Consider the following 15,550-nt stretch of genomic DNA (forward strand, 5'->3'; position numbering starts at 1 on the left):
AACCACAGAAAACCCATGGGAGGATGAAACTACCTGCTCTGCTTACTATAGATGTGCCTCTCTCTCAGCCTGTCTCTCAGTCGCTCTGGCTTTCTTCCTTCGTCTCTCTTTCTTTACGTCTGTTCCTTTTCCAACACATATGTACACACACAAACACACATATGTGCAGCAACTCACTGCCAAATGCAGCTGGCTACGGGGGAAATTTACTGCTTATATTGTCCACACACACACAAACACACACACACCCCTGGGGGAAATGCATTGGAAAGGCCTTGGGCTTCGTATCTGTCTCTTTGTTTTTTTCAGTTTACATGTGTGGTTGCATGTATGATGGCTTGTGGAAACCCATCCTCTTTCTTGTTTTTCACCCTTCATCACTCCTTTCCTCCCTCCCTATCTCCTCCCACATTCACCCGTCCCCCTTTCTCTTTTCGTGTCTCCTTTCTTCGTCACGCCTGGTCTCCCCTCTCCTCTTTCACTCGCTCCATCTCTCTTTCCTCTTACTCTGTCCATCTCCTCCCTTCTTCCCTCCATCCATCCTTCTGTCAGCTGGCAGAAGATGAGTCATGCCTCTAGCTGGGAGGCTAAAACTCTCTCTCTCTAAATATATCTTCTCTATACTTCTCCTCCCCAGTCTTTCTATGTCTCTTTCTCCCTCCTTCTCTCAGCCCCTCTCTCTCTCGCACTTCTCTCTGCTCTGTATCGCCATCTGTTTCGCTACATCTCTCTGCTTTGTTCTGTCTCTGTACTACCAAGCGCTTATCCTCCTTCCTCTCTCAATTTCTTCCATGCTTCTCTGTTTCTCTCTGTCAGTCCGAATGTCAGATTCATCAGCCATTTATGTTTCTATCCATCCCTCTCTTTCTCTCTCTCCAACAGTGCACCCAGCTGTTCCCACGCTTCTTTGTCTCTTAACTGTGATGATGTGAACACACATACTCTATTATTACTCTCCCTATTTATATATATGGTCACATATAATATGTCTGTTTAGTCCACAGTACAGTATGTCTTGGTATGTCACTTGATAAATAAAGGCATTTAATATTTATCTTGTCTGTATATAGTGGCTATATCTTTATGCTTTCTTATGTTAGGTTTTATGTGTCCACATTCTCTGCACTGTACACAAGTATATTGAGAGCTACACTCTCTGAACTGAAATTCCTTGTGTATGTCAACATACTTGGCTGGTTAATTTGATTCTGATAAAGGCATCAGATGTAAAATAAAGATATGTTGTTGCTGTGTAATGGAGATGATGTGTCCAGTTTAGGATATTTTAATGATGAATTGCAAAATGAAGTATGCTGTTTGCTAGAAACAATACTAACAAAGCTAGGCTAATGTTGCAAACTAAAACTATCTAACAGTGAGGTTAATGCAATTTCACTGCAATACAGAACACTTCAAATCCAATGCAAATACAAAACTAAATTAAATAACACATTTAATTACATGGTGGATGTAAAAGTTGTCTTATAAACATGTAATTAATCTTTTCTCAGCAGCAGCAGTGAATATGAGCAAACTTTCCTTCAACAGTTACCAGTTAAGCAAATGCTAGTTAGCGTTCACTGTTAACTTGTTTCATAGACATTTTGCTCAGCAGTGGCCACGTGTTTTTTTTTACAAGATCCACATTAAACCCTTTTTCGTCATTTCCCAAGATTCCTTTGAGTCAGTTGCTTTAAATACATCATCAGTAGTGTGTGGAGTGAGCAGGAAAACAACAACCTTCTGCTCAGTTTCCGTATGGTTAATTTCTGTTCTACTTTTTGTGGAAATTAAAACATTAAAATGTTTATGTGACACGTTAAAACCAGCTTGTCCTCACCAGAGAATTGTTCAAGCAGTTTATTATGACCCATATTTATGTTTATTGTTAGGCCGCGACATATAGTCGCCGTCTGACGCTACAGGAGGAAGTCATGTGATAGTATAAAAGGCAAGTCCATGTACTGACTTACTTAACAAACTTATTTTAATCCCAAGTGTGTGTGTGTATATGTATTATATATGTGGATGTATATGGATATATATGGATAAATCTCATCTGGTTGAAGAATATAGTGCAAATTTAAACTACTAAGTTGGCCCTGACTAGCCATGTTTGGCACCTCAGTGGAAATGAAGCAACCAATAGAGCTCTGGCTGGCCTCGTTTGACACTGAACTGAAACCCTCATCAGGAAGCCCAGGGAGAAGCCACTGAGGATGGGATAGATCAAACTACACTGGTCCCCTGATCCCTTCCTTTGAGACACACACGCGCGTACACACACACACATACCCACACACACACACACACACACACACACTCAAATATGTATATTATTTAAATATGCATGTGTAAACACATTTGCAAGCATACAGACAGCATACTCACAAACACTCAAAAGCTGAATGACACACACATACCAACACACACACACACACACACACACACACACACACGCACACACACACACACACACGCTCTCATACACACATGCCTCCAGTAAGCAAATTAATGTCAAAATAAATTTCTCAGCCCTCTGGGTATATAAAACTTTTTTGTAATAACAAACACCCACACACATTGTAAAACTGCACTCATACTCAACTAGCAAAGAGATAGTAGAGATAGAGAAGTAAGAATCTGCACGTACATACTTACAAGACAGGGACACGTATGAAACACACACTCTATGATGCGAATCAGAGCAACTTTCATCAGGGGATGGAGCGCTGCTGGTCTTGGCCTGATTTACTGCTCATCACACAGGAACACAGACTGGTGCACACTAATGTGTAAAAGCATGGACATCCTTCCTTCCATTACTTGTGTGTTAAATTTCACTACAGAATATACAGTATACTTACCAATTGTCCCATCCATCATCAACTGCTTAGAGAGAGAACCCCTGCCGACACAGGGAGAACATGCAAACTCCACACAGAAAGGCGGGGCACCCAGGGTTTGAACCCACGACGTTCTTGCTGTGAGGCGACGGTGCTAACCACTGCACCACCGTGCCACCCACCAGTTGTCCCATCTTCCTAAATTTCTCCTTTTTTCTGGATGATTTGTAGTCCCGAACAAAATTTTATGTGGATCCGTTTTTTGGTAATGATGCTTAGCACACTTAATTCAGTATATGAGAGACTTTTCAAAAAAAGCCTTTTGAAACAGTGCACATTATCTATGGGCTAGAGTTGAGATGGGGAAAGGCTATTGAAAAAAGCTAATGTGTCTCCCAGGATAAATCATAACTACAGCATATAGATGAGAAGGAGTTGGAGAATTAAGTTCCAGTCTACACTGTAGCTAATTAAGGACAAAGTATTCCCTTAAAATGCATTTCATTCTTAAGTAGCTTTAAGGTTGGACAAATCAAATTATTATATGTCTGAAAATAGTACATACTGTTTATATACTATATCTTTATTTAAGCTATATGATGTTTACACAGTAACACCCAAATAACTTCAAACAGATGCTGGTCAAATCCTTGTATTATGTATTATATTCATTATGTTTCAGACTTGACTGTGCTTGGTCTCACACTTGCCGTGAACTTGATTTAAGGGATCTTTCCGGCAACTCTGGTAACAGGACGTGTATGTCCACATCAAAAACCTGCCTAGTGCAATTTCCAAGACTGAAAATGAGCTGTTTTCTACCTTCATGGTTCCCCACACAACACACAGACAAGCAGGGGTAAAAAGCAGCCAGATAAACACACATTTTCACACACACACAAACCTACACGCACAACAATATGCAGCCTATTCATGCCAGATGACAGAGCGCATTGAGGAAATGCCAAAATGCTGACTACTGGGGGAGAGAGAGCACGCGGCTGAAAAATCTCCTATGTCAGACTGCAGAGCTGGCAGAAAAGAAAAGCATTGTTGAGGACACATCCACACGTATATCTGGGCAGCCTGTGTGGTGCAAAAAAACTGGAGCAGTGCATAACACACACACACACACACACACACACACAGCGTGTGAGGTGTTTTGGCGAGACAGGAGCACAGACGAGCTGTCAGAGAGAGAGAGAAGAGAAAGTGAACGGAAAGGAAGAAAGAGAAAGAAACAGAAATAGAGGTGGAGATAGCTGGAGAGGGATAACAGAAAAAGTGATGCAAGAAAGTAAGAGAAAAGGAGCCATGCAGTCACATCCTGTTGTCTCCCTCCGTAAACATCTGCTCTCCTCCTTCTCATTTTTACCTCCATCATCTATATTCTTCTTTTCAGCCACTTATCTTTTTTTCTCTTGTGCCTCTAACCTTCTGTTCTCTTTCTTTTTTTTTAACGCCACCTAATACATCACCATTCATTGTCAATGTCATCCTATTTATTGTCATCCTGACCGACCCCTCAACGTCCTTTAGTTGGTGAAAATGTCAGAAGCCATATGGGGATGAAGAAAAGGAGGAGGGGGTGGTGGGTGTGGTAGAGAGTGAGACAGAGGCAAAAGCTGCGTATGGAACCAAAAATGGACATGTATCAAAAAACACCTTGTTTGCCCATTTATGATGCAATTTGCATAGAAAGATTTGTATGAGGAGGTGGATGGAGAGACATGTGCAGGGACTGTAACTCTGCTCGTCAGGTCTATTTTTATTATTTCTCCTAGTACATGATGCTGAAGGTCCCATTTCCAGTCCTAAAAATTACACGTTTGTAATAATCTTAATAATAACAATAATGTCATACTGTATTGTCACATACACATACATGTTGCGAAATTCATCCTCTGCATTTAACACATCCCTCAAGGTAGCAGTGGGCAGCCGCGGTGCAGCACCCAGGGACCAACTCCAGATCTTTACCAGTGTCTGGTCAATAACACTGACAGGAGAACCTAACATGTTTTGATGGTGGGGGGAAACCGGAGCACTCGGACACAAACACGGGGAGAACATGCAAACACCATACAGAAAGGCCGGGGCAATTGGGGTTCGAACCCGTGACCTTCTTGCTGTGAGGCCACAGCGCAATCCGCTGGATGAACATGTAGCCATTTATTTATTCATTTTTAATAATAATGATAATGATAATGGAAACAACAAACAGTGACTGGATCACATCATGGATTTTATCTGCCGACTAATACCACCAGTTGGCTGAAGACTGAAATGGATTTGCCGGTCAGTCATGTCGCTAAAATCACGTGTATAATAGGCCCAATAAACATGTGTCCCTACCTTGGACGCTATATTGGATGCTTGGTGACGTAGTGAGTGCTTGCAGGGCTAGTTGCTGAACTACTGTAGCTGGTGAGCGAATGTGTAGCTTCGTCACCAACCAGACAATAAGTTAACAGATTTTTCAAGAGACTCCTGTCTCTTAAGTCTTTGCAAACCAGGGGTCTCTTGCTGAGCAGTTTATACTTCAGCAGGGCAGGGTTGTGTAAGATTTGACAGTGTGACACAGGTCATATGAAAGCTTCCTCTCTGTTCCCTTCCAAAGGTCAGCACTGTCACAACTGTTTGCAATTTGCCAACAGCATAAATTCACACGTCATAGTTCACCAAGGCTGAACTCAAAAGCTGCACCACAGATTTTTATTTGTTAAATTTGATCGAATCCAGGCTGATTCCATTGAAGTGAATTTACTTTACTTTGAAATGTTGTTGTTTAAATTCCGGTGTGACCAGGTCCTAAAGGGGCCAGTAAACTCCGTCAGAACTGTGTAAATGCTTGTGATTTATGACTAGTTACAAATGAGCCTAACCTGACCTTAAGACAGAGGTTTGGGAGAAAAGACAAGGTTAAAAAACAATGAGAAAGCAGGGAAAGAGGGTGGAGACAGAGGAGCTTGTACACGCACACAGGCCATGTTTCAGTGTTGTACAGGTGAAGCAACGAAACACCTGAAGGAACATAAAAGATTCATCACTTACAGTGTACAGTGAGAGGGCATGTGCGTGCACACACACACACACACACACACACACAAACAAAGGCTTTGTGCATCTCAGGGCATAGTTACTGTCTGCATTCTCTTTCACATGTTGGTGTGTGCATGGACACTTTGTGTGTGTGTGCATGGACACTTTGTGTGTGTGTGTGTGTGTGTGTGTGTGTGTGTGAGAAAGACCGAATCTACAGAGTCATGGTAATATCCATTCAGGGAGGTGTCGGCTTTCAGAGGGTACGTGTTGACACACGCCCAACGTATCCTTGGCAACCAGCAATCGCTGCGGGTGCAGATGAAGCATGTTGTAAATGGGAGCAATTATCCCGTTAGAGCCCTCCCCTGAATCATCAAATAAAGACGCATAAAGTCACACACACTCACACAAAAAGAGACACACAGGTCAGCACACGGTGGGTCACATGTTGACTATAATCTTAGGAGAGGTTCGGGACACACACATACACACACACACTTGCATGCCAAATTGCACTCCTGACATTGTGCTCTCTCTCCATTTCTCTTCTTCTTTTATCCCTTATAGCCCATTTTTCGAACCTCCATTTTAATATTCAGAAAACAGCATGTGGCTCTTCTCTCTGTTTCTTTCTCTCCATCTCAACCAAGGCGTTCTCTAAAAATACTCCTCCTCCCTTTACTCTGACCCATTGCGTATTTTACCCCTCTTGCTTTTCCTCTCCCTTCCCTCATCCATCCATCCATCCCTCTCTTTCTCCTCTCTCGCTCAGTGTGAGTGCTAGCTAGGGCCCAGCGGGTTTTCTAAGAGAGGTATGACACACCACAGCAGTGCGTGCACACACACACACACACACACACACACACACACACATTCACACAGCTGTGATATGAAGCAGACAGAGGGAGACCGAAAAACAGAAAAAAATGCATGCTGAGCAAGCACACAAACACACACACACAGACACACACACACACAGGCAGGTCATGCAGAGAGACTCAGCTACTGCTGCTGAAGAGAAAGCCTGTGGCATATAGACCCGCCTCTCTCTGTTTTTACATCCTCCCATCTCTTTTCTATTCATTTATTTTCTCTTATCTCTATGATTTCTTTCTGTTTCACCTTGCCGCTCTTTCTTTTACTTTCCTTGTCTGTTATTTCCTTGCTGCACAGATAGAAAATAACAAATGGTAGAGTCAGCTGACAAAGACTAAGGACACACAAGTTTGGCATTAAAAAGTTTGCTAATAACCTTGTACACAACACAGTCTGGCTGGCAGTTTTAAAGCCACAGTGGCTGGGTTTTGTTTTAATCCAACACATATTAAGCCTGTGAAGGGAAGTGCTGAAAGGGCCAAAAAATCAGGGTACAGTTTGGTTTATCAGAACATTTAGGGGAGTCAAATCACTTCATAGTTCATGAACAAGCTAGCTTTTGTGTGCACCCCTGTCCCAAGAGGTTTGTTCAGCAAACTAACCAGCCGTTAATCTCCAACTCTGTTTAGAACTCAAGGTGTTTGCAGTATCATTATAAAGCTTGGTATTCATGTCAGGGTCTCTATTTTGAAAATGCATGACACACTCTGCGCCCGAGTACCAAGGACGTAGGTGCTGGCAGCCACAGGGGACAGTGCAGTTAGCTGCTTTGTTTTTGCCCTTGATGAAGTTACAGGATATAAGTTGAAAGCAGAGTGGGACGGCAAAAATAGTTACCATACAATTTTGGTCGATTTTAGATGATTTGCATTTATGAATCCAGCGTTTAGTGTTTTTTGAGAATATTTAAATCAATGTTTGCAGCAAAGATTTGTGTGCTATTTCACAACTATTGCTGTTTCTAATCTGACCCATGTGGGGGGTTGCTTTTATGATGAACTGAAATAGAAACCATTTTATATCAAGAGTTTAAAAATAGGCCTTAATAAATACCAATTAGATAAAAATAGCTTGTAAGAGATTTATAAGAGCTTGTGAGACCTCCACTAAACACCTTCAATAAAAATTACATATTTTTATTACATATTTGTAATGTTATAAGATATCACAGATGCTAAATGAATTGCAGAGTGGCAGGTGCTGATTAGAGCCAAAATAAAGGCCTAGACCATGATAAAGGCATGAACCACACATCGTTCCATTAGATACTAATTGACTAAAACAAAAATATATTCATTTTGCATCTACACTTTCACTCAAATTCAACAATTTATGCATTAGTCATGTGATGATGGAAAGGTTTAGAGTTGTGATCATGACCGAATGCCCTCCAGCTAGAGAGAGATATTTTAATGACACACAGGCCACGACTGAAAGAAAAACCTGCGGGACAACGTCTGACATACGAATACGTCTTACTTAAGAATACTTGTTTTCTATATAGATATGTATATGGATAATGTATACTGTAAATCTATAGTCTTTGTTTTCTTCTGATTATTATAAATAATATATATTTCTTATGAAAATGTACATCTTCATTGTTTGCCTTGGACCTTGTAATACTGATAATGTGTATTTGAGAGGACAGAGAAGACCACTGTGACCCACTGGTAAGATAAAAAGAGAAAGACAGACATGCAGAGAGAAAGTAGAGAAAAGCAGGGAAATACCTAGGAGAGGATTAGAAAGAGGGTATAAAAAAAGACAGAGACAGAAGTGGGGATGAGGTCTGGTGATATGAGGTAGAGGATGGGGAGGGACAAATCTTAAGAGAGGTATAGGAAGTTTGCACCAAAAAGACTGTAACTTTGGAAGATACTCTCTTAAATGTGTCTAACTGAGACTGCTGATGCCTCACAAGAGCTTCAGAAAAACTTTGGGCTATATTTTTGTACAAAACAAGGACTGTGGATTTTGTCCCCTATTTTCACTGGATACATGTAAGGAAGGGGTCTTTGATAGTCCGTATGAACAGGAGGGATGCTTACAGCATGCAAAACAAAAATGTTTCTATAGAAGGAGGAGAAACAATGAGAGAGAGAAGTGGAAGAGAGAAGAGTTGCAGTCAGTTGTGCTCGGCTGCCTCTTTCTATGTTAAGACGCCTGTTTCTGCAGCTCCTCTCCCTCTCCGTTATCCTCACCTGATCGCTGCTGCCGCTCTCCTCCTATCACTCTCTCTCTCTCTATGTTTCTCATCAGCTCTTCCTCTCTCCCTCTCCTTTACTCTTTCTCAACCACTCTGCCACACTCCACTGGCTTCAACAAACGGCTACCCTGTCATATTATCTCTCACCCCCCACACACACCATACACACATAAGCCTACAAACACTGAGAGGGAGAGACCCAAGCATATAAAAAATATACTGTTCACATGCAAAGACCATATATGTGCTCACACACACACACACACAAACACAAAGTCTACTTTGGGGGTTGAGAGAGGCCCACTACTGGGGATGAAAGTAAAAAAGATATACTGTTCTCTTTACCTTCGCTGCTGTATTTGATCATTTTAATGCTTTCTTACATAAGCAATTTCGAAAACATCTGCTATATATAGCTAGCTATAATTGATATATAGGCTACTGATACTCAGACTCTGCTGAGACTAAAATGAGTCTTCAAGTCTCTGTCTTCAAGTAGCAAAATTAGCCATGCCAGATGAGACAAAAGTGAAACACACACACACACACACACACATATATGTAGGTTCTAGCATAACACCGATGTAACGTCTGTAATGAGGCATGCTAAAATACCACGCCAAGAAAGCCTGTTGAAATTATGATACTTTTCCATTGTTTTCAACATTATCAAGAATATGAGTTTGGTTTTATTTCTCCTTTTCAACACAGTTAATCCTCTCTATGGTGAAATGTTGATGGTTTCTGGAAATGTATTTTTCGGTTTTGCAATAAAGTAGGCGCAAGAGGAGAGTGGAGAGAGGAGGTGTTTACAAGAGACAAAAAGAGCACTGTATTCTGCTCTGTGGTCGTTCTACTTGTATTCACAACAACAAAATCGCAATAAAAAATACAAAATGTTAATGCCATGTAAGCGGCCTGAAAACGGCTTCTCCAGTTGGCTTTCCTGTGTTTCCTGTGTGGTCCGCTCAAAGGGTTAAAGCCCAAAGTGAACTGAATTGTAAGAAGTTGGTTTCCAAGGGAAACTGTTCGCACCGTTCCAGCTGAGGCGGGACAAACCAACTGCCTCACATGGAGGGGGTAGGGTGATTTGATAAAAGTACAAATTAATTTCGCGCTACACCGTTTATTTAAATATTAACATACATATTTTCGTGTGTTGGCATGCTATTGTATCTTGCTTAGTAACGCTGTTTTTTATAGGCTCCGTTTTTTAACACATAAGATTAATACATGTACTTGCCTCCACCCCTCCCGTACAGCTAAAGTGCTGGGGTCCCTGCCAAGTCGGTTTGAAAAGAGCAGACAAAGGCTTTGAGCTCAGGACGCCCCTCTCTCTCTCTCTCACTCTGCCTACAAAGCCAACCTAGCTCTATCTTTCCTGCTTTTCTATCATGGAAATGTTTTTAAATACGTGGCGTTAAGAGTGTTGCTTTTATTTTTCACTTTCTTATTCTGAAATGTACGACCGTCTGGATCCCCGCTCGGCCGAGAGAGGACGGCTTTTTGTAGGTTTAATACAAGGAAGCGTCGTCTGAGAGAGGGAGAGAGGGGGAACGATTGACGCTTTTTCCTCCTCTTCTCCTCCTTCTTCCTTTCGCCCCCCTCTCCTCCTCTTTTTGGCGGAGAGAGGGGTTGAGGCAGGAATAAACGCTTTTTTCTTTTTTTCTTTTTCTTTTTCTAAATGCATTTGAATCCTACTGCGCAACCAGACCGGATCACGTGGGGTTGGAGAGAGTTGGATCGATTTTGCATAGTTCAATGTGAGAGAAAGAGAGAGAAACAAACTCCTATTTCTTTTTTACTTCAGTGGATAACTGGGACTGTTGATACTTTTGCATAATTGCATGAGAAGGGTCAGTTTGAGTGGGTTCTTTTTTTTCAGCCTTGGAGGTGTGGAGTATTAATTCTTATATGCCTGGGGTTTGAAAAACAATGGAGACGCACATTTCGTGCCTCTTCCCGGAAATTTTGGCCATGATTTTCAGCTATCTGGACGTGAGGGACAAAGGCAGGGTAGCCCAAGTGTGTATCGCTTGGAGGGACGCATCCTACCACAAGTCAGTGTGGAGGGGGGTGGAGGCCAAGCTGCATCTCCGCCGGGCCAATCCTTCCCTGTTCCCCAGCCTCCAGGCCAGGGGCATCCGGAGGGTCCAGATCCTGTCCCTGCGCCGCAGCTTGAGCTATGTGATCCAGGGAATGCCTAACATCGAGTCCCTCAATCTGTCCGGCTGCTACAACCTCACGGATAACGGGCTGGGTCATGCATTTGTGCAGGAGATCCCATCACTGAGAGTTTTGAACCTCAGTCTGTGCAAGCAGATCACAGACTCCAGTCTAGGCAGGATAGCTCAGTATCTGAAGAACCTGGAGGTGCTGGAGCTTGGTGGCTGCAGCAACATCACCAACACTGGGCTTCTGTTGATAGCCTGGGGCCTCCACAGGCTCAAGAGCCTCAATCTGAGGTCCTGCAGGCATGTCTCGGATGTGGGGATTGGACATTTGGCAGGCATGACCCGCAGCGCAGCAGAGGGCTGCTTGAACCTGGAGTACTTGACTCTCCAGGACTGTCAGAAACTGACAGACTTGTCACTCAAACACATTTCCAAGGGGCTGACTAAGCTCCGGGTACTGAACCTGAGCTTTTGTGGCGGGATCTCAGACGCAGGGATGATCCACCTCTCCCACATGGCCTCCCTGTGGAGCCTCAACCTACGCTCCTGTGACAACATCAGCGACACAGGGACCATGCACCTCGCCATGGGCACCCTAAGGCTCTCCGGGCTTGACGTTTCCTTCTGCGATAAGATAGGGGACCAGACCCTGGCATACATTGCCCAGGGGCTGTACCAGCTCAAGTCCCTGTCCCTGTGCTCATGTCACATCTCTGACGATGGGATAAACCGGATGGTAAGGCAGATGCACGAGCTTAGGACCCTGAACATTGGACAGTGTGTGCGCATCACGGACAAAGGGCTGGAGCTCATAGCGGACCACCTGACCCAGCTGGCGGGCATCGACCTGTATGGATGTACCAAGATCACCAAGAGGGGACTGGAGAGGATCACACAGCTCCCCTGCCTTAAAGTGTTGAACCTGGGACTCTGGCAGATGACAGAGAGTGAGAAAGTGAGGTGATTGGAAATGTTTAGTTGTTTTTTGTTCTTTTTGTTTTTGGATGGGGACAGAGGGGGGCATGAGGAGCAGGAGGAGGGGGTGATAGATGGGCGGGGAAATTTCTTAATTAAAAAGAGAGAAAAACTCCCCTTTCCCTGTGTGGTTGTGTAAGGTGTGCTTCTCTCATGTGACCAGAATTTTCTGTTTAATATTTCTTTCTGTTGGCCTCGCAGGATTTCAATTAGCGTTTGATATGACTTAATATTCTGCCCGGTAGGAAGCAATTAAAACGTACTTTTGTTATGAGCTCATGAAAATCCCTGTTAACAATTGTTTTGATCTCATCTTGAGTTTTAATATCATAAATTCTGACATTGGACTGGAATAACTTCAATGTAAATGAGCTTGTTTCACACATTCATATATAAAAAAAAAAATCAAGTGTCATTTGAATCTGCTTCATTTACTGACACTTGCTTCCAGATTCATTGGTGAAAGTGAAACTTGCATCCATCCAAACTTGCATTCACCTTTTCATTTAAAGAAAGTGCGATTTTAAAACTTGAGTATGAGACTTTTATTTTATTTTTATAATTTACCAGTGAGTCTGGATTTGAAACATTTACGACTAATCTCCGCTACAGCCATCACGCCTAAAAACATTTGGCTACCTCGTATGTGGTTGTTTTCAAAGGGTGTATACTGTTAAAAAAAAAAAGAGCGAGAATGAGAGACTGGGTGAAAATGTGCCTAAAGGGACTGTCTGCCCCCTCCCCCACCCCCTCCCTCCCTCCTTCATGAGCAGAGCTGGAGAAAGGAGACCACGACACAATCAGACTACCTTTGTTAATTTACCCCATAAACAGCAACAATTTCCCAGAGAGAGAGAGAGAGAGAAAGGGAAAGCGAGCTGTAAAATCTGTTCAGATTTGAAGAGAATGATGCTTTATGCAAAAAAACAAGAAAACATAAACCCGCTCCTGTGCAAGAGTTTCTTTTATTGTAAGTTTTCTTAATTTTTTTCAGGGATGAAGTCCAACTTTAACACCCTTCAGAGACGTGTTGTGCTCAAGCTTTGACGAATATAAAGGAGACAAGATTATCAGTTTACCCTTAGACGAAATACCTATAGTCATCCTATCAGAACACTACATCTAATAAACAGCGATAAGTAAAAACCAAATATAAGTAAGTACGTTATAGGAATAATTGGTATTTTTTGTGAGGGATGCTGGTGGAAATAAATGTCAGTGGATGTTGTTCAGAGCGTTGTACTTCAAATTGAAGTGATTTCTATATCTTATACCCTTTACTGATCGAAACGAATCAGGGTTTGTCTCATGGCTTTATTTTCCCACGTTAACGCCAACACAGGTCGCATTCATATTCATGTTGCTGTCACTGGTAAGAGAGAGAGAGAGAGAGAGAGAGAGAGAGAGAGAGAGAGAGAGAGAGAGAGAGAGAGGGGTATCTTTTCTCCTCTTTTCTCTACCTGAATAAAAATACCCTGAATCATCTTGAGACATGCTTAGAATAAGGAGCTATCGATTTTTTCATTCTCTCTCTCTCTCCATCTCGGGTTACGAGCGGAATGCGTCTCTCTCTCTCCATCTCCCTTTCCTTATATCTCTCTCCATTTCTGACACACACACACTAACACACATGCACACGCGGACGCGCACACGGAGGCCTGTGTGTGCGCGTTTTAATGTAATGCAATGACCTGCTAGAAAATTAATATACGGATGTGCGTCCTGCTGAAAAAGCTGTGTGTGTTTGAAAATAAAAAAGATGTACTGTATATTATGTGTTTGTAAAGAAGAAAAAAAATGCAGAATCCCAAAATTAAATTGTTTTATATTCTTACGGTTAAAACAATTAAAGATATTTATATAATGAACGAAAAGAGCCTGTGTGGACTACTTTTGTGTAGATGTAGCACTTCATTGTTGTCACCATGCTGTCTGTTTTTTTCCCCCCAACAAGAATGTGAAAAATATCAGTTTCCACAAGGTAATTTGACATTGCTTATTCCCACAAGACAATCAGTACTGCTATAGTCTTGTCTTATAATGATATTGTCCATACTCAGGCGTATTTAATACAACAAGGACTTTTATTTCAATGCATTGCTTTTAATCACCACCCACACATTTCTGAGTATTGTCCCAGATCAGTCCAGTCTTGCTCCTCAAAAGGGATGAAAAATCTGTTGTGTTGTTTTATTATTTACGAGGAGATTCAAAATGGATGCTTGCCGTCTTGATTTGGCTGCAGTGCCTGTGTAATTAATTATCACCCGGGCGTTTATTATAGGAAGCTGTTCTACCCTGCTGATTTTTTTTAATCATCAACATCTGTTTTTTTTCGTTAGATGCAGCAAAAGAAAGCTGTTCAGCTCAACTGGTAGGCAGTTTGAGTTTCACATTTAAGTCTCCAGGTTTTATAGCACGAGGTGTGTGTGTGTGTGTGTGTGGTGGGGTGTTCAGGTTGTGTTTGGCAGATTTCATGGTTTAAATGGAAGGTTTTGGGGAATTAGTTTAGGTCATTTTTGTAGCTTTATTTCATATGTGGCAGAGCTGTGCCTGTGCGGCTGCATGTGGGGAGTAATGAGACCTAAAGTTGGTTAGAGCAGATTTCCCTCTTTCTGCTTTCCATCAGGACATGTCCTGTGTGTGAAGTGACACACACACACACACACACACACACACACACACACACACACACACACAGGGTTGCCAGACCAGTCAGTAGCCATTGTCTGTCTTTAGAAGTTAGGAAGGCAGGTTTTGGTGGGGGATTTTTTTTTCTTCTTTTCCCCTCTTTCTCCTCCTCTTGTTCAGTCACGCATACCAGATCCTAGACCATGCAGGAGACCCCCACCACCCCTCACTTCACTCCTCCTTGCTCCCCCCCTACAACCACACACACACACACACACACACACACGCGCGCACACACTTTTTAGCATTCCACACCATCATTCAAAGCATTTAAGCATTCTCTCTCTCCTGACTCTCTGTCCATGGGGATTTGGGGATAAAGGCCAGCAGAACCAGCAGAGGGATTGTTTGACCACAGGGACAGAGACAGAAAAAGAGGACACACAGAGAGAGAGAGAGAGAGAGAGAGAGAGAGAGAGAGAGAGAGAGAGAATGTTGGTACTTGCGTCTTCTTAAGTTTGCTTTAGCTGGTACTTGGTCTTGCGCAATAACACTGCGATGAGAGCACAGTGAGATGTGAAAGATTTGTCTGTGACATTTTGTGCCGCTTTATCCCAGAAACATCTAAAAATCCATTTGAAAACCACAAAAAAAGTAATAACATGTAGACTTAACAGCTGAGCTATGAACTGTTGTTTATGTGTTTTGCCTACACAGTACCTTTTGTGGCTACCAACAAAAGTGGTTAATCTGTATATGAGTTGGTTTGTTGAATGATGGACGCTGCAACAAGG

The 15,550-nt window shown here is 42.4% G+C and overlaps 2 protein-coding genes across 2 annotated transcripts in view; one reads left to right on the forward strand and one right to left on the reverse strand.

Moving 5' to 3' along the window:
- LOC123985215 (protein Wnt-5b) overlaps positions 1 to 571 on the reverse strand; it is a 13,146-nt gene extending 12,575 nt beyond the window's left edge. The window contains exon 1 of the mRNA XM_046072658.1: positions 508 to 571. Coding sequence (XP_045928614.1) covers positions 508 to 571 — 64 coding nt within the window. The remainder of the gene's footprint in view (positions 1 to 507) is intronic.
- Positions 572 to 10,292: 9,721 nt separating this feature from the next.
- fbxl14b (F-box and leucine-rich repeat protein 14b) lies at positions 10,293 to 13,999 on the forward strand. Its single transcript, XM_046072434.1, has one exon. The coding sequence runs from the start codon at positions 10,912 to 10,914 to the stop codon at positions 12,112 to 12,114; it is 1,203 nt and encodes a 400-aa protein (XP_045928390.1). The 5' UTR covers positions 10,293 to 10,911; the 3' UTR covers positions 12,115 to 13,999.
- Positions 14,000 to 15,550: the final 1,551 nt, after the last annotated feature.

The sequence above is a fragment of the Micropterus dolomieu genome, linkage group LG16 (assembly GCF_021292245.1).
Source record: "Micropterus dolomieu isolate WLL.071019.BEF.003 ecotype Adirondacks linkage group LG16, ASM2129224v1, whole genome shotgun sequence".
Lineage (NCBI taxonomy): Eukaryota > Metazoa > Chordata > Actinopteri > Centrarchiformes > Centrarchidae > Micropterus > Micropterus dolomieu.

Excerpts from the sequence above, each read along its gene's own strand:
- fbxl14b (XM_046072434.1), top strand. The coding sequence starts at position 10,912 with ATGGAGACGCACATTTCGTGCCTCTTCCCGGAAATTTTGGCCATGATT.